Source organism: Sporothrix schenckii (assembly GCF_000961545.1).
Source record: "Sporothrix schenckii 1099-18 chromosome Unknown Cont44, whole genome shotgun sequence".
NCBI classification, from domain to species: Eukaryota; Fungi; Ascomycota; class Sordariomycetes; order Ophiostomatales; family Ophiostomataceae; genus Sporothrix; species Sporothrix schenckii.
The window spans coordinates 3409510-3431398 of NW_015971145.1; the positions used below are offsets into that span (position 1 = coordinate 3409510).

At 57.1% G+C, this 21889-nt stretch overlaps 6 protein-coding genes across 6 annotated transcripts; 3 read left to right on the forward strand and 3 right to left on the reverse strand.

Annotated features, from left to right (window-relative positions):
- Nucleotides 1-68: 68 nt before the first annotated feature.
- SPSK_08463 (Sodium/hydrogen exchanger family protein) lies at nucleotides 69-3000 on the reverse strand (the record flags this gene model as incomplete). Its single annotated transcript, XM_016735060.1, has 3 exons — nucleotides 69-1583; nucleotides 1660-2514; nucleotides 2590-3000. The coding sequence occupies 3 exons, from the start codon at nucleotides 2998-3000 to the stop codon at nucleotides 69-71; spliced, it is 2781 nt and encodes a 926-aa protein (XP_016587858.1).
- A 3729-nt stretch (nucleotides 3001-6729) lies between these two features.
- SPSK_09243 (CCR4-NOT transcription complex subunit 9) lies at nucleotides 6730-8113 on the reverse strand (the record flags this gene model as incomplete). Its single annotated transcript, XM_016735819.1, has 3 exons — nucleotides 6730-7286; nucleotides 7367-7522; nucleotides 7603-8113. The coding sequence occupies 3 exons, from the start codon at nucleotides 8111-8113 to the stop codon at nucleotides 6730-6732; spliced, it is 1224 nt and encodes a 407-aa protein (XP_016587859.1).
- Nucleotides 8114-10033: 1920 nt separating this feature from the next.
- Nucleotides 10034-13524, reverse strand: SPSK_08385 (serine/threoninee protein kinase Kin1; the record flags this gene model as incomplete). The annotated part of the gene is made up of 3 exons (XM_016734984.1): nucleotides 10034-12126; nucleotides 12201-12831; nucleotides 12934-13524. The coding sequence occupies 3 exons, from the start codon at nucleotides 13522-13524 to the stop codon at nucleotides 10034-10036; spliced, it is 3315 nt and encodes a 1104-aa protein (XP_016587860.1).
- A 1167-nt stretch (nucleotides 13525-14691) lies between these two features.
- SPSK_10908 (uncharacterized protein) lies at nucleotides 14692-15261 on the forward strand (the record flags this gene model as incomplete). The annotated part of the gene is made up of 1 exon (XM_016737146.1): nucleotides 14692-15261. The coding sequence occupies one exon, from the start codon at nucleotides 14692-14694 to the stop codon at nucleotides 15259-15261; it is 570 nt and encodes a 189-aa protein (XP_016587861.1).
- Nucleotides 15262-16543: 1282 nt separating this feature from the next.
- SPSK_08663 (G patch domain-containing protein 1) lies at nucleotides 16544-18841 on the forward strand (the record flags this gene model as incomplete). Its single annotated transcript, XM_016735254.1, has 1 exon — nucleotides 16544-18841. The coding sequence occupies one exon, from the start codon at nucleotides 16544-16546 to the stop codon at nucleotides 18839-18841; it is 2298 nt and encodes a 765-aa protein (XP_016587862.1).
- A 395-nt stretch (nucleotides 18842-19236) lies between these two features.
- Nucleotides 19237-21578, forward strand: SPSK_08645 (uncharacterized protein; the record flags this gene model as incomplete). The annotated part of the gene is made up of 5 exons (XM_016735236.1): nucleotides 19237-19287; nucleotides 19338-19705; nucleotides 19898-20640; nucleotides 20663-20874; nucleotides 20949-21578. 5 exons carry the CDS (start codon nucleotides 19237-19239, stop codon nucleotides 21576-21578), a joined length of 2004 nt encoding a protein of 667 aa, XP_016587863.1.
- Between the last annotated feature and the right edge of the window lie 311 nt (nucleotides 21579-21889).

The window sequence follows — 21889 nt, forward strand, 5'->3', positions numbered from 1 at the left end:
AAATACCCAAAAAATCAGTGTGAACGAAAACAATAGCTAACTCAGAAAGCAGAGACACAACATGCCGTCTATGCTTTAGCGTCGCGGTTTGCCGCCTGCACGACAAGAACGCTCGCCTTGGGCTTGGCATTGATCACGTGCGCACCAGCTACACCAACCGTCTTGGAAAGCTCGTAGCCCGAGGACGAGGACGATGACTCGCCAACCGAGCGGTTCGCGCGGCTGTCATGGAAGCGGCTGTGCCGGCGACCGACGACGATCAGGTCGCCTGCGTTCCTGGGCGCCTGGCCCACGATCTTGGACGCGCGCTCAACGACATTGTCCAGCACAGTGCTGCTCTTGCCGTGTGCGTGAATGTCGACAAACGAGACACGCTCAGCCAGGTCGGTGGGCAGCGATGACTGCAGGGTGGCCAACAGGCCCAGATCTTGTGCCGATGGCTCGTCCTCGAGGGCGGCTTCCTTGCTCCTGATCGCGGCCTGGGTGGGGTCTTCGGCGTAGTAGCCGCCGTGAGCTTGCTCAGGGACGCTGATATCGGCATTGGCGGCGTCGCTGCTATTCCATGTGACATGGGCAATGGTGGCCGTGATGTTCTTGTTCTTGGCCAGCTGGAGGACAAAGCGCAGAGCGACACGGTCGTCGGCGCCCCCAAAGAAGGGAAGGAAGACACAGTGGCTCTTGTTGGCGACCGGGAGGACGGCAGCGTTCCGCTGGCTGTGCAGGGACATAACCGAGATTGTACGGGAGAGCAGGGGCCGGTCGCCAGTGCGCGCGGATGAGGAAGCGGCACCACCGAACCCGTTGTCAATGAAAACACCCGTGTTGCAGACGGCCTTTTCCAGCGTGGCATGAACAAAGTCTAGGTGGGAGCGGTCGTTGAAGCGGTCGGCACTGGACGTCGCGGTGACTACAGTAGACGGGTCGTCGATGACCTTGTCACCCCACGGAATCAGAACGAAGTCGGACAATGTCTCGGTAGCCTCGGTGGCCAGTGTCTCGGGGAACGAAGCAGCCGGAACGACAGCCACCTGTCCAGAGACGGCCACATCGTGGAGTTGTGAGAACGTGCGGAAGGTATTGACGACGGGATCGCGCCGGGCAAGCTCGTCCACCTCAGACACCTTCATGACAGACGATGTACGGTCGGTGAGCTCGAGAATGCGAATGCCGTGCACCTGGAGATGACGACGCGGGGGAGACTCGGCCTGTGGCTGCGGCTGCGGCTGCGGCTCTTCGTCCTTTCTGGCAACAATGGCGTCGTTGGAAGGTATATTGGAGTCTCCCAGGAGGGAAATGAAGGTGAAAAGGCTGGGAAGGCTGTCGAGGCGGAGGTAGACAAGAAGACGGCGGACCTGAGTCTCGTTGAGCTTGTCGACGGACGCGTGCTGGCTGGAGCTCTCTGATCCAATCGGGTTGCCGTCCCAGTCAATCTCGCCACGGCGGAACTTCTCGACCTTCTGCTGGTACCACAGCGGGTACAGGAGCTTCGTCAAGGGTGTTGTCGCAACAGTTGTGATGACGGCCATGACAACGAAGATGGTGAACGTCCGCTGGGACAAAATGTGCGCCTGAAAACCAATGTTCTATATGGGCTTGTTAGCTCTTATCTCTTAAGAGTAGCACCTGATGGAGGGCGTTGGGGAGACGGGTGTGACGTACCAGGACAATCAGCTCAACGAGACCCTTGCAACTCATGAGGACACCGATACTGAGACTCTCGCGCCAGAACATATTGGTGAGGCGGGCCGAGAGAGTACCACCGATGATCTTGCCGAAGAAGGCGACGGCAACGACGCCGACGACATAGGCCCAGGTGATACCGTCGTTTAGAAGGCCGAGGTTGGTGCTGAGACCGGAGAGGGCAAAGTAGAGCGGGAGGAAAAATGCCGAGATGAAGTCCTCGAGCTTCTCGGTCAGTTTGATGGCAAAGCCGCCATCGTGGGGGCATATAATGCCGACGAGGAAGCCACCAAAGATGGGATGGACACCAATAATGCCGGTAAACCAGGCAGAGGCGAGCACAAGCAGGATGGTAACACAGACCATGGACTCGGACGGGCCGTTCTGCAAGCTGCCGTTGCGGCGGAGCAGCCAGACGAAAGCGGGGCGAATGGCAAAGACGAGACACAAGATCCAGCCGAACACAACGAGCAGAGCCCACAGGGCTGTCAGACCGCTGCTGTTGTTGACTAGGGCGACACACAGTGCTAGCAGGATCCAGCCAACGACGTCATTCCCGACACCGGCCGCCAGGGTTGTGACACCGACAATGTTGCCCAGCAGGTTCAGCTCGGTGAGAATGCGGCAGAGAACCGGAAAGGCGGTAATGGCGAGCGCGGTGCCGACAAAGAGGCCGAAGACACCAAAGCTGATGGGCAAGGTACCGGGCTCGTTGGCGAACTGGTGGTACATGCCGTAGGCAATAGCGTAGCCCAGGCCGAAAGGCAGGGCCATGCTAGCGATGGAGACACTGACGGCAACCCGCCAATTGCGCTTGAACAGACGAACGTCGACCTATGTTATGGGTGTGTGAGTCTAGTGTCTGTGGTTTTGTACGCGAGAAAAGAATCATGGAGAAATATGAGGTACCTCAAGACCGGTTAAAAAGAGGAACAGAATGAGACCAAGGTTTGCGACATTATTGAGGACGGGCATGCTGTTGGTGGGGAAAATGTTGCTCTGGAAGCCGGGGATGCGGCTCAGGACGGAGGGACCGAGCAGGATGCCTCCGATGACCTCTGCGATGACGCGCGGCTGGCCGATGAGGCGCAGAGGGTAGGCCAGCAGGCGGCAGAAAACGACGATAATGGTCGCCTGGACGATAAACAAGATGATGGGGTTGGCAGGATTGTAGACGATGGGATTTGCGCCGTCGAGGACGCCGGCCTGTGGTGACGCACGGAGAGTGGCTGTAGGCGATGAGGTCGAAGTAGCCGAAGACACGGTCGAGACCACGGTCGACAAAAGTGTCGTCGTGACGGTCTCCGTAGTGGCCGCCATGGCTGCCAGACGAGAGTCCTTTCGGGAAAGCAGAAAGGCGAGAGGCCGGCCGGCCGCGGGTATGGTCAACGGCGGGTGCGTGTGACTGCCACTCGTGTGGTATGTGCTCCTTGTTGGTCAACGTTTGTCCACGGCGATGGTCGACTCTCACAAGAGCAGCAAGTCAACGAAGGTCCAAGAACAGCCAAGACGAAGAAGCGAGACTAGGGGGAAATATGAGAGATGAAAGAGACAAGTACGACATATATACGTCGTATTTAAGAAAAGAAGAGCAAGAGCAGGAGAGCTCGTCAGAGGTCCCCGGCTAGAAAGGGTCCAGCCAGAAGCGTCGGCAGACGGTTTGGTGGTGGTGGTTTGAATTGGCGCATGCGCAGTCGATCCGTGCCAATCCTGCGAGCTTGGTCGCCTAGGTCGTATCCTGGCGGGGAAGCTTTGGGGAAGGGGGGTCGAAACAACCGTCGATAACAAGAAACAAACCAGGAAAAAAGAGCGTCGTAGGTCGTGATGGAAGAAATACGACGGGAAGCAGATGATAAAATAGGGGAAGGCAATGTGGCAGATTGATTCTCGCTTGAAAACGGAAAGAACTCTATTCTCGTCGAGAACAGCAGGAGCCAACGTGTCAGTCGGGCATGGCTTTTAGCTTCGTCTTTGTTTCTCTATCCTTAGCGCAGTCAGCTGCGACAATTTGGGATAGCTGGACAAGAGATAGGGCCAGTTACACAACGACCGTTGATAGTATGTGGCGCTGGAGCATGACTTTTCTGTCCGTTGGGCTGACGCATCTTTTTCCCTTTTCCTCAGTGACGCCCTGCTTCCGATAGTCGCTCCTTCTGTAATCCCGTCTTCTCCCATTGCTCTTGTCGCACTGGTAGTTGTCTCTTTCCTTCCGAATCACCTGTTCCCTCCCATCGCACCTTCTTGTAGCATGGCATTGCACCCCTCTTCTACTTTCCTTTTCCATTTGTATCTAAGCGCTAGTACCCGCAGGAAAGTGCAACCGGGTACGATGCGGCAGGCCTTGACAGTTTAGCGGGGATGCGTACTTTCTTATTTCGCCTGCCTCGACCCTCCACGTGAAGCCTACGCAGCCGTGCCCCAGACGACTTTCGATCTTCGGGGTCGGCCGTGGCCATGTGCCACGCATCTACCGTGGTTTGCAAGAGAGCACGTCGTAGTTGTGGACAACCTTTTAGGCCCTGGATTGTGTCACTACATACGGCGGGCGAGGTAATTACTCCTTAGTACATACGTATTATTGTCTCGCCAAGATACGTTCTAGACTCGGAAAGAGCCACAGACTATTTCGTACATTCACTGCTCTTGCCTTTTGTTACTTCTCGTCCCCAGTGTCACATCTTACTGGACCCTTATCAAGGCTCTCCATACCCCCAGTCTCCTCGACCGCATGTTCTCCACCCAGAGGGCACAACTTGATCTACCACTCCAGCGCCGTGCATTGGCCCCTGCAGCCCTGAGTCGGGCGCTGTGTCGTCTAACCCGTCCTGCATGCTTGGCTTCCACGATAGGCTAGCAGGCGAGCTCGTCATCGTTGGGGAACGGAAAAGAGAGGTGACCACAGCCAAAGTGGCAGGGGAGGGGAGGAGATGGAGGAAGGAAAGGATGCGAAAACCTGCTTCCACAAAAACCTGTTTCTCTTGTTACAATTGACGATATTGGACTCCTGCAGTCTTTAAGGCTTGGACGTACATACGGCGGTCCAAGTAGCGGTATGCAAAGAGAGGTCAAGAATTGAACCTTGTACTCAGTACAGACATGAATGGGAGCCAAGGAAGGTCTTGCCGACCGTTTGGCAGGTGACAAACATTTGGAGAAGCGCGTGGAGACGAAGTACATACTCAGAGAAGGGGGCTGTGAAATAGAAAAAAAGCGAAAAGGGGTGGGAAGTACCGCTTAAAACATGCGAGCAGAAGCGCATTGCATGGGACATTTTCCCTTTTGCAATCTTTACGCCGTAACTTGTACTACACACACCGCCAGTACTTGGTCGTCTGGCCTGTATGGAATCACAACGGTCTCTACGGGTTGCAACGAACTGGTTTTGGAGTGGAGGCTGCCAGGGGAGCCTGTCAGAAATGGTAGTAGTGTAGGTCCAATTTGAGGAATGAACTCTGACCTGGATAGGCGACCATGTGGTACTCCTTATCAAAAATTGGAGCAAAAAGACATAAGACTACTCTACAAAATACTCTACTTCTCAGACCATCCTTTAGTTGTATTTCCGTTACACTTCAAATGGTTTAATGGAAATATTAGTTGATATATACAAGGCTACTCGAACCTCGAGCGGCAGAAAAGAACAGAATATAGAGAGAGAGTTTGCAGGCCGTTCAGGAGACACCTTGGTTCTTGCCTTCCTCCATTCTCTTCCACCGCTTTCTTTTCCCGTTTCTGTCCTCCTCTGTTGCCCTTGCGTTTCTATGTTGCCCGCGATTCCTCCACTCTTTGCCCCCATTTTTACACTATTTTGATATCTTACATGCGTAGGCATACCCTGCTTTGGTGATGCTAATAATGGACGAGAGTTCCCAGAGGGTGGCACGGTATTAGGGGCGGCAGTAGACAAGCTCGACGGACGAGAGTTGCTCTCCAAACGACCATGCCTGCTGTTTGTCCCCATACTATCAGTCCTCAAGCCGCTTGAAGCTCCCGTCTAAACTGCCCATGAGCTCGAAACAGGACCGTAACCATTATCCGATGTTTTGTCTCCCGCTGGGATCATTCTCGTGCATCGTCCTTCGTCACGGTCCCGTCTGATGAAAAAGAATTTAAAACAAAAAATGAAACAAAGAAAAACAAAAGACCAACGCCAGAGCCAACGCCCCAGGCAGAAACAACGCGCCGAATAGTAAAAAAGAAGAAGGAGAAGAAGAAATAAGAAATCGCCAGCTGAGCGAACAGTGTAGCCGTTCTCTTCACCTGTCTTTTTATGTAGAACGAATATTGTCGTGTTGAACGGTTGCTGGAATGGTAGAAGATCCGTATGGGAGAGACGCAGGGGAGAGAGCCGTACTGCCACCAGATCGCAGGCCAGTTTTAATATGTGAAATGGAGATAAAAAAGAGATATGGGTCGCGGGTGACAACAAGGCAACAAGGAAAAGCGTCCAGTAAAGCACCCCGATCCATTTTTTCTCTAAGAAATGACAATGTCATGGGAAAAATGCCGAAAAAACACCTTGGGGAATACAAACTCAAAACGCCATTGGGGGATTGTGTATAGGAAGCAGCCGATTCTTTTGTACCATGTTTTCCCGTCGTCTCAGAAGACCACAGACAAAAAAAGGGGGGGCAAAGCAAGGTATGAGACGTATGTGCAAGAAGCAGAAAATGGGGAAAGCGCGAACCGTTGTCGCATGACGATGTCGGGGATAGAACCCGAAAAAACAATGTATAAAGCCGTGGGTATGTGTAATAAAGAAACAGAAAAGGGTATATGTGAAGAGCAGGATAGACTGTCCCCCGGCGGGGAACCATCCTTCAATGCACTTCGTCACTTTTGTTTTCGTACAACATCTTGACCGTTCTTATGTTCGGTCGTCATCTAATGCCTTTGCATGCGAAGTCGAGAAGCCAAGGCGGCCTCTTGCCGCTTGGCCGGGAGAGTCAAATGTCGGTTGTTCAGTTTTCAGCTGCTTTGACGGCCGGCACGCGGGGGGCGCAAAGACCTTTTTTTATGTAAACAAGACAAAAAAAAAGAGATCGCAATCTAGATGGAAGGGTGGCCAGATCCTGCGTCAACAATGTTATCGGACAGGTTGATCAGCAGCTGAGCTAGGCAGCGCTTCGTGGCCGCGTCGTCGCGAAGGACGGATGAGAAGGTCGCGTCACGCAGCGGTTCGGGGAGGCACTGGCGCAGGGCCTCGCGGGCGCGCGCGTTGTCGGACAGGCGCAGGAAGCAGCGCACGACATGCTTGAGAAGGCGGGCCGTCTGCTGCTCGACCAGCTGTCCAACCATGTTGCTGAGGACGGTGCCGACGGCGTAGAAGCGCTCGTAGGTGGCGCAGATGTAGTTGAGGCCGTTGTCGTCGAGAAGGATCTTTTGGACGATGAAGATGGCCACCGTCTTGCTAAGCTCCGAGCCGGTCTCCATGATGCGGAGACACAGAGGGATGATCTCGGTCGTCAACAAGAAATTGATCACCTCGGAGGAGTCATTCTTAACCAACGCTCCGATGACGCCAAGACTTGTCAAGCGAAGGTATTCGAACGGCCGCGACTTGGACGTCGTGTTGAGGAACGGGTAGAGGAAGAGGGGGATGTGCGCTACGTGACATGAGGAACATTAGCACCCGGCCCTTCCGTCAGAGAATGCATTGGGGAGGGGGAGTTAGAGATCGGCTTACCGCTCAGGAACAGCGTGCGCGTGTCGTTGTGCGAGGCCACGCACTGGAGGAGCGCCAGCGCGTTGCAGACACGGTTCGATGCAGCCGCGGTGAGCTGCGACGGATTAAGAAGCGAGTACACCGAGATGATCTCCTGAATCAACGAGGTCATGACGCCTAGTGCAGGGTGAGTTGTTAGTATGACCGGCCAAGGGATGCTGCCGTGTGCGCGGTGCTCGACATTTTCGTTGACTCACCAAATGAATGCCACAATATAAGGGCCAGCTCCGGCACCTGTTCGCGCTTTTTGCTGAGCTCCAGCAGGGCCGCCTCCCGCGTGTTCTCGTTCAGCAGGTCGGCAATGTAGCTCATCGTGCGGCGATTGTCCTCCGACACGCCGTCGAGCGCGCCGTCGGGACCGCCATGGCCGACGCCAGGGGCCACGGCACCAGCACCGACACCGGCATTGACGCCCACACCGCCCAGCGCGCCCGCCGCGCCGTGTTGCCGGTTGGCAATGTGGCTGTACTGCTGCTGCTGCTGTTGCTGTTGCTGTTGCTGCTGTTGCTGCTGGTGTTGTTGCTGCTGCTGGTGTGCTTGCTGCTGTTGATGCTGGTGCTGGTGCTGCGCCTGCTGTTGCTGCTGTTGCTGCTGCTGCTGGGCGGCGGCGACGGCTGCTTGCTGCTGGTGATGCGGGTGCATCCACGCCGAGTCCTGGGGCGTGTATTGCTGGTGATGACCTCCGTAGAGGTGCGCGTTCGGCATCATCGTTTGCAACAGGATGAAGGGGGGCGGGCGCGAAGGAGAGTGCTCTCTCTTCGTCCGGCCGGAAGTATAGAATGTATGAGAAGCAAAAGAAAAGCTTGCAATCGGCAAGCAATGTGCGTCGGCTTCCCGTCTCCAATGAGAAGCTGAAATGGTTCGTCCAAGCTCGGGCGGGTGCTCGGGACGATGCTGACGAATCCGATGTCGTCGGGAGGTTTGTCGGTGGAATCTCAACGGTAGGCTGATGGAAAGCAGCTGAGCGCGCCTTCTATCCGTCGTTCACGTCTCGATCGAGACTCTCGTCGGTGGCTAAACGATGGTGTCCAGTTCGTCTTGTCGTCAAGACTATGGAGGTCGCGTCGGGTCTCGGGGAAAGGGAGACGTCGAAAAGGGAGTTGGTCGAAGGTGATTTGCTGGTCCCCCAGGGATGGCGCGGGAAGAAAGAAGCAAATAAAACGGATGCACGGGGCCGCTTGAGTTCGGAATGGGTTGGGCAGCACGATCCGATCGTGGCTGTGTGACAAAGACAGGGTGCGCAGGGACGAGGGAGTCGAAATGCTTGGTGACGAATCAGGAAACCCGGGGGAGAACAGCAATGAGGGAAAAGATGATGAGGTGAAATGCTGGCCGTCGAGCACAGAACTGGCGGACGGGGCAGTTACCGATGCAGAAGAAATGCAATCAAAATAGGTACTGTGCGACGAAAGGATAGAAGGGCGACGCAAAGCGAGATCCCAGGCTTGGGAGTGGGAGGTGGGAGGTTGTGAATGGCGGTGGTGGTGGTGGTGGTGGTGGTGGTGCAATTGTGTGCCGAAGAAGGATGTTTGCTCTCTATCGTCGTGTGAGCTTTTTGTTTCGGCACAGCGAAAAGTGAGAGACACAACGGGGCAGGTGCAGTCACTGTTGCGTTGCAGAGAGGAAAGAGCCAACGAGCGTTCGAGAAAACAGCCACTGGCGTTGCTTGGAAGGGATTCGAAAGGACGCTATCACCCGCCTTGCCTGGCCAAATCTCTGCCGCGGGACGCTGCGCAAAGGGACATGCGATCGGAAAAACCGCAGGGGCTCCCTAGCGATGTACTTATTTGGTGTCAGTACACTGCAGGTGTACTTCATCGCGAACGGGGCAGAAATCGATTGATCCGGTTTAGACAGTTATCACGTGACTATTCCGACCACGTCACGATCGGAGCCGTCTCGATAGAAGCAGAGTCAAGGGCCGTTAGGGTTCTTCGTCGTCTTTACTAGTTCACGGCTCTTTTTGTCATGTACGAGGTTTGTTTATTCGTGTATGGGCATGCTTTGAGTACATAGACGTATGTAGTCATGCGAGAGCTGGGTAGAAAACGAGCCATAAAACACAACTAGGCAAAGCGACGTTCAATATGCAAATGGTGGAAGTACGACACGTAAAAGTGACGCAAGGAGTAAACAACTCAATGGGAAATGATGAAAAGTGCAGAGGAAACAGAAAAAAGGCTGCTATTTACCATGCCATACCCACCAGGAAAGTTGGTCCTTTATAAAAAGTGTACTGGGTTTATTTGCTCTCTGCCAATTCCCATGTATGCCCATGCTCTGTTTTTGCTGCCCAAACCATGACCCCATTTTGCTGCCTGTCAAGTAAAAAAAACAAAGACTTATTTTCAAAAAGACGAAAGTAAAAGAGAAAAAGAAAATTAATTAAAGAGGATGCTTGTATGATCGCTGGACAAGTAGAATGAGGTGCCAACAAGCAAAGAACAGAAAAAAGCTTGCCAGGTGCTGTCCAAATCAAAGACAAAAGAATACATTACATGAATGGACTTGTGCAACACATCCAGTGGTTTGGAATAGAATATATATATATATGAAGAGAAGCGAACGATTCATAAAGGCGGCAGTCGGAGGGGCGAGGAAGTGAACTAGGGATCCGACATAGGCCTTCTACAGCTTCAGCTCGCGGAGAATGTGGTCAGCCATATTCTTGTACTGCCAGGTGTTGCCGCTGAGGCGCTTGAACTGGACGCCATGAAGGGTAAAGACGGGGACCTTGACTATGAAGATTTCAAACTCCAGTACCAGGTTCCCGCCCATGTCACTGCGGACGTGGGTCGTCGTCTCGCCCGCCGGCATGACGCGGTTGGTCGACTCTTGTGCCAGCCGGGGATCGCTATCCACAGAGACATCCGAGTTGGAATAGTCGGCGTTGCGACCTGCCGGGGTCCGCGGCGTCGTGGGCCCTCTCTCGACGTTGTCTCTCACATTGTCGTCGCGGCTCTGGTCGCCGGCCCGGAGGCCACCAAAGCTGAAGCGGCGACGGTGGCCAGGCATGGCGGGCTGGGGGCTCGTGGGTGCATCGGCCACCTTGTTCAGATCGATACTCGGCGAGTGGCGGCAGTTAAAACCACCCTTGATCTCAACATACTCCACACCCAGCTGCTTGAGCACTCTCTTAATGTCTGCACGGATCTCGCGAACCGGCTTCGAAGAGGTGGTCGAGACGCTGAAGAGGCCCTTAAGGTAGACAGGCTTGTCGAGGTCAAAGTCGGCCAACCGCTCGTTGGAAACGCCGCTGTGTTCACCGAGCTCGGCATCTGTCTCCTCGGGCACGTTTGCCTCCCGACCGCGCTCCTCTTCGCGACGCTGGCGCCGAGCCTGGATGCTCTCCCTACGAGCGTGGCTGAGCGGCTTTGTCCGCAGAGAAATGGACCGTCCGTGCATGCCGGCGTTGGCAGTCTGTGCCTCGCCGCCGCTCGGCAGCCGGTCGTTAATGGTGGAGTGGTCAGAACCGCTCGTTGCGGGCGGCTCCTTGGCAATTCTGCTGGCAGAGCCACCGATCGGCTGGCGACGACGGCTGAATTCAGCGGAGCTGACGCTGGTCGACCGTCCGAGTCCCTTCTTGTAGCCTGTACCGGGGTCGCCCGCCGAGAGTGGCGGACTGAGGAGGTCCCTGTGCTGCTGGCCCGGCTGACTGCTACCCGATCGCAAACGGGGAACAGGCGAGTCCTCTTCGTCCCGGCGGCTGCGGCGAATACTAAAGCTCTTTCTTGGCGGGGCGGGGACATGCTGCGACTGGCTCTGGCTCTGGCTCTGGCTCAGGCTCTTGTTTTGGAAGGCCTGGTCGGGTGGCGAGTGCACCTGGACGACGGGCGGATGTGAGCGGTCCTTGTCGAGCCGCTCGGGCTCCTTGGGGCGCCGTCGTGTGCTGAAACGCCGCAGAATGCCAGCGGCCGTGCTCTCCTTCTTGGGCAGATCGTGCTGTTCCTGATTCGCGGACGGTGACAGAAGGACACCGGCAGTAGCGGCGCCGACGGCAGCACCGGCGGCAGCACCGGCGGCACCGGTGGCAGCGGACGAGGATTTCCCTCTTGTAGGATCGACTTGGTCGTCCTCACCATGGGTACGGGAACGAGGGCGCGTCCGGCCACCGGTTGCCCGCTCGCCCGGCATCTCATACGCTGCCGCGTTGGTATGGGCAGCCTGCGGCGGAGCGATATCGGGCAACTGAGGAGCGCTTGTCTTCTCCTTCGATGGCGTCGGCATGACATGGTCTAAACGGTCGCGCTGGTGCTTCTCGCGGACCAAGTAGTACACAGACACAAGGGGGCTGAAGGCATTCAACGGGTCGTTACCCACGGGAAGGCCTTCGGTGCTAGGCGTGGTGAGGGTGTCTCGGCTGTTTGTCGAGTTGCGGCGCTTGTAGAAATCGATGAAGCCGCGCTTGCGTTCGGCGTCCTTGGGTGGGTGGGCCTGCTCCTTCTCCTTTTGAAGCAGACGAACGCTGCGCTGGTACTCCTCGGACTCAATCACTTGGGTCAGCTGGGCCTTGATGGCTTCTGGCGAACCAAAGTTGAAGCCGGTCATAGCGTTGATGACGTCCTGCTCGAGCGGCAGAGTGATGGGGCTGCGACGTGGAAGGTAGTTTTCCGGCGGCCCGCTGTACCCCTTAAGCATCCACGGGTGGTTCAAGACTTCCTGCATCGTCGCACGTTGGCGAGGGTCGGTGACGAGCATGCGAGAAATGAGATGCTTGCATTCTACAGGGTGGTAACTTGTTAGACAAAACTGAACGACAGACCAAAACAAGTGTGGAAAGAAAAGAGAAACATACCAGTGGACAGCCAGTTGGGGTAGTCGACCAGCCCCTTCTTGATCTTTGTATGCAGGGCGGGGATGCTCTGGTCGTCAAACGGTACCTTGCCGCAGACGAGGACGTAGAGAACAACACCAAAACTCCAGATGTCGACCTCGGGACCCGTATAGGCTCTTGCCTGCAGGAGCTCGGGCGCCGCAAAGTAGAGACTGCCGCAAAAGGTGCGGAGGTGGCCGCGTGGTGCGAAGAGGTTGCTGAGACCAAAATCGATAATCTTGATGTCGCCCGTCTTGCTGATGAGAATGTTTTCGATCTTGAGATCACGGTGCACGATGGAGTTGCGGTGGCAGTAGTCGAGGGCGCTGGCGATCTGCCGGCTGAACTTGCGCGCTGGCTTCTCCTTCAGCTTGCCGTGGGAGATGATATAGTCCAGCATCTGGCCCCCGTTGACATACTCGAACAGCATGTACCAGTGGTGGTTGGTGCGGACGACATCACGCAAGCCGCAGATGTAGGGGTGGTTCAGGAGCGTGACAATGGCCGCTTCTCTGGCGGTCCGGATTTCTTTGGACTGGTCGGCACGCTCCTTGTCGGCGCGCGTGGCGTGGTTGTCGTCCGTCGAGCCTCGTGGGATGATCTTACAAGCAACCTACACATGAACAAAGAGCCGCAGTTAGTCAAGATTATACTAGGTGGGATATGCACAACAACAACAGCAGCAGCAGCACTGGGGCAAAAGATTGGATCGTACCTGCTCATTGCCATCCTCCTTGGTTGCCAGGCGCACCTTGCCCATGCTGCCAGCACCAATCACCTTGCCAAGAATCCATTTGCCCGATGTCGTGGGAATCGTCGTGCGCGATTTAGTCGGCCTTGACGCGGCCGCACGTGAGTCGGCGCTCCGGTCCTGGTGCCCGTTGTTCTGGGGCTGTGCACCAGCCGCCGCGGCTGCAGCTGCTGTCTGGTTCGTGTCGGCGGAAGGGCGAGAGGAAGGGTCGTGTCGAGATGAAGAGCGGTGGCTGCTGTGCCGATGCGGCCGTGACGAGGAGTCTTGTGGGGCGGACGAAGAGGGCGGCGGTGGCGCCTGTTGGCCCGAGGCATCACGGCTAGAGCTGCGTCTGTGGTATTGGTCGTCGCCTGGCTCATAGCCGTTGCCGTTGCCAGACGAGTATTGGCGGGAAGAGGAATGATGATGCTGCGAGGCCGCACGGGTGGGGACATCACGAGACGGTGGCCGGGCGCGGGTGGACTGGGATCGCGACACGGAATTGCTGTATGACTTGCCCCGAGGCGACGACAGAGGAGCCTCGGCACCACCGCCAGGTGCAACGCTTGTTGACATGATGCGCCCGCTATGTGTGCTCGCGATAGGAGGCAGTCAGAATGAGGAGAAGGAGGGCGGCGGAGGAGAGGGGAGGGGAAGGGGCAGTCGAAGAAAGCACGTCGCAGGCGGTGACGGAGAATGATAAGAGAAAATAAGAGAAAAGGGGACGTTGGGATGGTGCGGCGTGAGATGGAAGTTTGGTAGCTGTGAGAGAAACCCAGACGAACGCCGTGGAAGTGGTGCAGGGTGTCAGAGTACAAAGAGCCAGGTGGGAGGCTTCTGAGCTGTAAGATTGGCAATGCTACTCCGTAAATACAGCTGGTGCAGTGGTCGAAAGACAACAGGTCGTGCTGGGGGCTGCGGCAGCCGACGGGCTCTGCACCCCTGCGTAGGTGGTTCTTGCGAACTATTGCCCTTGTTGCAGGCGTTCTGTGGGCGGGTCTTGCTCGGAAAAGGCGATTTGGCTTTCGGGTCGACCTTTTTTGCCTCGTGTTGTTTGCCCGTCGTTGATGGAGCGTACTTTTGAAGGTTCAGGATGGGTACGACTTGGATGAGATGGCTGCCCAAAGCTGAGAGATTGATAGGGAGTATGGGTTAAGGGGGGTGGAGGAAGGACCGACGCAGAGAGGCGGGTGAAGAATGGAAGGAATAAATGGACTGGGAACTGGAAACAGTAGGAGTGGGGGCCTGGCCAGCCGCAGTTGCAGATGCGAGGTCGCACTTGCCAGTCGCTGCTTCTTGTGAAGATGTTCGGAGTAGGGACGAAGCAAATAAGAACGCACACGATAACCGGAAAGAAGAAGGCGCGACCGTGTTCGCCTGCGAGGAGCGATGCCCACCGCGAAAACAAGCAAAGAGGCCCAGAAGGAAGCAAATTAGCAGGCGGCGACAAAAACTGGGGGGCGTGCAGGAGCGTTGTGGAGTGAAAATGGAGACGCCCTTGGGGAGCGATGATCGGGGAAAGCAGCGCCTGGGCTAAACCAGAATCTGCCCAGTATCATCTCCATGAGTCCATGTCGTCCAGCAAACGAACGCTGTAGTGGGGCCTGGACTCGCCGCTGTTGCTGGATCCGGCGGGATCGCAGTGGGTAAGACCGCCTAGTCACAAGGCGCTGCACATGCGGAAGGAGCTAAGCAGCGGATAAATTGGGAACTCTGGCTCGTGGTAGCGAACGAACAGCTGGAATGTGTGTCAGCACCGCGCGGAAGGAGCTCGCTGGGCACTGTCGCAAAGCGTCAAAAGTCAAAAAGAACGACAGCAGCCACACACCACTGCAGACGGCAAGCGATTCGATCTCAGACTGGTTGTCTCGTCTCGGGAGGTTGACACGCCCGCGTCTCGTCTGTGTACGATGTACGGGCGAACTTTGGACGAAGGAGGCGGCCGAGCAGGCTGCAGCGCACATAATACACAAAGCAGCCACAAGGATTACGACAGAGGGCAACGGAAGAGTCACTGTTGGCAACCAGCGCTCCATCTCAGCTCCGTGCAGAAGACAGGCTGCGACGAAGGCGAGCTGGGCAGACGGTCAAAAAACTGACGGCAAGAGACGACGCCAACAAAACTGCGCAGCAGAGCAGGACCAGGCCAATCGTGGGTGGCGTTCCTTGCAGTTGGCTACACGAGTATGCACGACGACAATTGCGCGGACAGATGCAGAGTGGCAGGTCCAATGTTTGGTTGAGGGTTGGCCTTGCAGGATTTGGCGACTTGGCCCCAGCTCCAAAGTCATGACTACGATGTATAGCTTATGAGGGAATGCATGGTACGGAGTGGGAAGCGATCAGCAAACAACGTTTTACAAAGTACAAGCTTCCGTCAACAAAGTCATGAGATGGCACCTTTCGTCGGCATGCGCTGCGCTTCCTGTGAGGCTCTGCTGATTTATCTTTTTTGGTGGCCAGCGTTGGCGAGCCAAAGAATTCCGACATCAGCAACATTAGCCGCAGTTAACATGCGTTATCTTTCAGAAGCATAGGAAGAGCAAACGCACCCTTTTCTATGTTTCAGGGTGTATCCAGGCACAAGACCATGAGACTAAAAAAGGCAGCCCGCGCAATACGAGGGAAGCGGCGTCGTACGCAAAAGACTTTGTCGGACGCGTCAATGTCGTCTGTCCACAACTCACATGGACACCGATGCCGACGTGAACCCCTCTTCGAAAAAACGACGTCGTATCTCTGTCCTCCTTGGGCCAGGTCCTTTCGGGCACGCCCGTGCTTCGAATCTGTCAAGCCAAGCACAGACATTCTGGCATCCAAGCCCAAAGGTTTCAGTGCCAGGCTCCATGCTCCAGGCTCAAGCTCCCCCGCAAGATCGGTCGACTTTCCACTCCAGTAATATCATCCATACCTCACCCAGGCATCCCATCCAAGATACTCACTTTCCCCTTCCAGCCTTGACAAACAGGATGGTGCGGGTGGGGTTCCAGCCGTTTCTCTGCGGTCCTGCTTGGCTTCTTGGTCACGCCTTGGCTTTGGGATGGCGGACCGTAGCAGGCCGGCCCGTGATACGTGAACTGAAAACAGGACTTGTCACTTGTTTTGGTTTTATTCATTCGTATTTTTGTCAGCGATGACGGGGGATGCTGCGTATGCTATAAACCTTGTCAGTTGAGCACTAAACTTGCGGTGTCGCGGAGCAAAACGACTTGTGATAGAATAAATCGTACTAGATAACCTTCTCCAAGGCGTACCTTCCGGACGAGCTCTATTGCCTTGCCTTATTCTTTCCTTTTTCATCCACGTCCTTTTTCCGTATTCGCAGTGAATTGCCCTTGCCTGGAATGTAAATCATGCATGCTCGTGCTTTCCGTTTACAGCACAGCGGCGCACATCACACTAACCTTCAGGGGCGGAGCCAATCAGGAAGTAGCGCTGATCTCCTTGATTTCGGTGCTTGCTTTGAACTTCTTCCGCTTTTGGAGCACAGGCAAAAGACCTGCCTCAACGACACAAACCACGCCGAGACGCCGACTATCATTCGCCTCCCCTACCGGAGATCGCAGCCGCACGTCCATTCCCCGAGAATGCCATAATGTCCAAGAGGTCGCGTGCGCTCTACGAGGCCGACCTCCAAGCACAGCAGTCGCCCTACGTCGCCTTTGGCAGCGCACTCCCGCCGATCGACCCCAGCGTGCGCGACGATGGCTCGTACGTGCCGGTGTGGAAGCAGGAAGTGAGGGACGCGCAAGGCCGCCGCCGCTTGCACGGGGCGTTTACCGGCGGCTGGAGCGCCGGGTACTACAACACCGTCGGCTCCAAAGAAGGATGGACGCCTTCGTCGTTTGTGTCATCGCGGACGAATCGCCACAAGGACAGCCCGCATGCCGCCCAAGGTTTTCGGCCGGAGGACTACATGGACGAGGAAGACCTGGCCGACGCCGAGGAGGCGCGCACGATCCACACGTCGGGCGGGTTTGTTGGCCTGGGCCTGACGGCGGACGACACGTCACGGCCCGGGCCAGGCAGCGGTGATCTTCTCGCCGGCCTGTTTGGCGGCGCGCGGGGCGACACCATGGGCACGAAGCTGCTCAAGAAGATGGGCTGGAAAGAGGGGCAGGGCATTGGGCCCAAGGTCCGCCGCAGCGCACGGCTCGATGTCGGTGGCAGCCGGGCCGACGGCAAACCCACGAAATCGGGGACGTACCTCTTTGCGCCCGAAAATGTCGCCATGATCCGGCTCGTCAAGAAGACGGACCACAAGGGTCTGGGGTTTCAGGGAGAAGGCCGGCTGGGATCGACTGCATCGCGAGGGGACGCCAACAGCGACGACGATGACAGAAGCGACGACGATGCCGACAGGGCCGACAGGGACGACAACGGCATCACACGCGGCTTGTTCAGCCGATCCAAGTTCCTTGGCGGTAAAACAAAGGGCAAGTCGGCGAGGACGGGCGGCATCGGTCTAGGCGTGCTCAACGATACGGGGTCGGACGATGAAGACCCTTATGATATGGGCCCGCGAATCTCCTTCAACCGTGCGATTGGCGGCGACAAGAAGAAAAAGAAGTCCAAACACGCCAGCAGCTTGCGCGACAACAGCGAAGCAGGCGACCGCAGCACCGTTGTCAAGCCCAAAGTGGTCTTTTCGCGGTCATCAGGCCTGGGGAGGGGCGCGGCTCGGGTGTGCCACGACGGCCGCCCGCCATTGCAAGGCTTTGTGCTGGGAAAGAGAGCAGACGCATTGACCGCAGATGCCAGCACCTCCTCCAAGTATCCGCCGCCGGTGATTCCGCCTGGATGGAAGTCATCCAAGCAGCCCCGCGGCGATGCGGCGACGGCAAGCGCCGGTACGCAGGTGCAGGCCGACGGGGCCTACCGGTCGATGGCAGACGCTGCCAAGGCATCTACGCTCAACCCCAAAGCGCGTGCGGCGGTGCTGGGCGAAGCCCAGCTACCTGGCAAGTCTGTGTTTGACTTTTTGTCGCCCGAGGCGCGCGACCGCATTGCCGCCGCCACGGGCCGCCAGGACCTGCCCGAGGCACGCAGCGAGATCCCGGCCGAGTATGCTCTGAGCGAGCAGGAGAAGCGCGACCAGCTTCTCCAGGCCGTGCCATCGCTCGACAAGGCGACCGCCGTGGCCGCCATTACACGGGGCGCCCGTGGCGGCGGGCCCTACCAGGACAACGAAGCCAAGCGGTCGCGGTACCGGGCGTACCTCGAGTTCCAGGCCGGCATTGCCCCAGCACTGCCGCCCAAGCCGGCGGGCATGAAGGACGACGACTGGCTGCGCGAGGCGCACGAGTTTTTCAATTGTGCACGCATTTTCAAACCCATGTCGGGGCTCATGGCCTCGCGGTTTACGACATCGACGTCGGCGTCGTCGTCGGCCATGAGCACGGCTGCGGCGGCTGCCGACGGCGACAAGGCGGCCAACCTCGTCACGCGCCCAGCGCCCAAGGTGCAAGACCCGGCCGAAGAAGCAGCCAAGATGGGTATGTACGGGCCGGTGACACGGACGGTCGGCGAGTTCTTCCCGACGCGGCTGCTGTGCAAGCGAATGGGCGTCAAGCCGCCGGACATTGTGCATCCGGATGTCGACGCAAACGTGGGCTCAGGCTACGGTCACGGCCAGTCCAGCTCGTCGCCGTGGACCAAGACCTCGCACAGCAGCAGCAGTTCCAGCGCGGCTGCGCCGCCGCCGACGACAACGCGGAGCAACCAATCGTCGGAATCTGCTGCACCACAGTCGGCACCGGCAGCCGATGCAATCGCAGATGCAGCCGCAGCAGTACCTATCCAGCCTGGTCACAACGAAGCACTTGAAGGGAAGCGAGCTGGGGAAGATGTATTTCGAGCTGTGTTTGGCGACAGCGACGACGATGACGACTAGGAGCTTGGCCAAGGTCATGCATATATTGGCTAAACCCGCCATTTGTAACATTCAAATAAACCAAACGATGCCATGCCTGCTTTACCTGGCACACACCGTCGCTCGCATCAACAGATGCTTGTGGAGAGAGTAGATGTCTGCACAGTGATGAATTAAAGCTGTCCTTTGCTCCGCTCTGGTGCGGCCTCTGATTGGCCAGACGGCTGCGAACTCCTGCGATGCGGGCGGCTAAAGGCTGATGCTGTCCCCATTTCGGCCCAGTGAATGGAACTACAGGGGACCGTTGTCAACATATGGGCGCTTAAATTACAGCGTTCTGAGCAACAGGCAGCGTGCATGGGCCGTGAATGGTCGACTGATCTGTGCTTGCCGTCCGTCTTTCGGAAGGCTGGAACATGTCCGTCCAACTCGTAACAGTCCCCAATGTTCTCAACTTGCCCTGGGCGGTGTATGCTGTTCGTGGACGTCGTAATCATAGCCGTGTTTTAGCGTCTAGCTCCAGCGCGTGTTGGCCTCTGAGGTGCCCCTGTGCCCCATCACAGCGCGTGCTGGAGTGGGTCTCTGCGCATCTGGTTCAGGAAAGGGCGGCCCAGGCCCAGAGCCCAAGCCCCAGCCCGAGCGCAATCTCTCTGTATTTCCGCGTCTCTTGCATTCCCATCGTTTCTTCACATTCAAGCCGTCTCACATCTCACCAGCACAACTCTGCAGCATCCTTTCCAACGCCGCCGGTTCTGCCCTTCTTCCGCGTTGTTCGCAACCCCTATTGTTATATCGTCGAATCTGTCTCCAACCGCCGCTGCCGCCTTCTTCACCAGATGACCGCCTAAATCGCTTCTTCGATCCTCCGCCTCGTCTCCCTCTCGCGTGGGATCTTCAACTTTGAGCCTGTCCTCTTTGCCTCCTCTTCTTCGCCTTCTCTCGTCTCCGTACGGCGATCTCGCTCGTCACATCTCATCACTCGCTTGCTCGCTCGCCTAGCGAATCTCTCCCATTACACCATCGACCGCCTCGCTCTCTGCCGTCCAATCGCTCGTATTGTCGCCCCCTATTTTCCAGAGGTCCAGTCCAACTTTATCAACTTGTCAATTTAGCATTCCGCACTGCCAAGACGATATATAGCACCTGCAATCTGCGCCACTGCATTATCGAAAGCACCAGCCAACAGGCCATCTATCCCCGCGTACGAACAGCAGGCCACTGCCTCAGCCAATCCATCACCGTGTCCGACTCTCAGAAGCCTCCCACAGCCACAACCGGGCCGTCGCCGTCCTCCGCCGTCAACGTGAGTCGCCGCGCACCGTCGACCACTGCCACCGGCGAGCCCGCAACCGATCGCGCAGCCACGGCCACGACGACCGACGCACGCGTCGAACCAGAGGAGTTGGTGGACGTCGACGCGGACATTGCGGCCACAGCTACATTGCCTTTGCCGTTGCTTCCGCCTCGGTACCCGTCACCGCCCGTGGGTCACCTCGGCGCCGCACCGTCTTCGTCTTCTTCGTCGACCCAGCCGCCCTCGTTCAGCTCCCTCTACCCGCCGCCACCACCTGGCCTCGCCTTTCAGGAGGAAACCAAGCGTGTCCTCCCATCCGACCCGAAGCGGGAAGGTGAATCCTCGCGTGGCACCAGCAGCAACAGCAGCAGCAACAACAAGAGCGCGGACTCTGAACCGCCGCCAGCCTACTCCGAAGAACCCATCCCCCTCCCCTATTTCACATATCTAATGGCGGCCGCCGGAGGTGCGTCGAGCATCATCACGCAGGTGCAGCAAGGCGGGCCACCCATCAACAACCTGAGCAGTAAGTGCCGGCCCTCGTTCAGCTCGAGAGATCGTCCAGACAACTAACCTCATATCAGGCGATGTCGGCCTCGACGAGACGATTGCGATGGACCTGCGGGGCACGCGCTTCGTCCTGTCCAGGGACGAGCTGCTGACCCTGCCCGAGTTCGTCCTGCTGTCGCTGTTCCCCAACGGCCTGTTCCCGGAGGGCCACATGGGCGGTTTTAACGAAAACGACGCCATCCAGGTCGATGTACGTATGCTGCGCTTTCCTGTATTCAAATGGGCATTCTTTTTGATTGTTTTTCTCACCGCTAACCCCGTCAGTACGACCCTGCATCGCTGCAATACATGCTCGACTTCTTCCGCGGCGTCGCCCAATCCATTCCATCCGACGCATCGCCCAGTCCGGAGGGCGACGTCGGCGGCATCGACCCCATGGGCAACAGCAAGGACGACGCTTCCAAGCGCGCCGGTATCATCGTCTTGCGCGAGGACCTCGACTTTTACGCCATCCCGCCCCGTTCTGGCTTGCAGCAGGCCGAGATGATGGACGTCAAGCGCGCGGCCGCCCGCGCCCTGCTCGCGCAGAACGGCATCTTCTCCGGCCTCAAACGCAGCGACGAGCCGGGCACCACCGAAGCCCATCTGATCGAGATGCTGACGGCGGGCGGCTTCGACCACGACGACGCCTGGGGCCACCGGGCCGGCGAGCCCAACAAGGCCGTCATCTGCAGCCTGGCGCTGGCGCGGCTGCGGTCCGACATCCGCGGCAACGAAATGAGCAGCAACGCCGTCGGCATGGCCCAGAAGCTGCTGCTGTTCTGGCGCAAGCCGGCGCGGCGGTGCTGGTGGGAGGGCGTGCAGCTCGACAACGTCGAGGGCGTCGAGGGTCCGCTCAAGGTCTGGATCCGGCGGGTCTGGACCCTGGAGATGAGCGTCATCGGCCTTCGCTGATCGTTTCAATCTCGATGTTCAACGACAAAATAAAAAAGTACAAAAAAAAAAAAAAAAACGAAGAACGACTCAAAAACAGTATAAAACTATCCTCCTTGGGAATGGCGCAGAGGGCCGACCATGGGCTTATTTGGTACCCATGTTGACATTCGTTATGGTTCTTCCATATGCACTTTTCTCTGCTTTGTTTTTTATTTTCCATTGTTCATTTCGTAATACCCCCCACTTCACCTTTTCCTGTCCCTTGGAGGATCTTCTCGAGTCTCTTTCTTGTTCTTGTCTCCTCCGTCCGTTCGAATTGTCCAGACCAC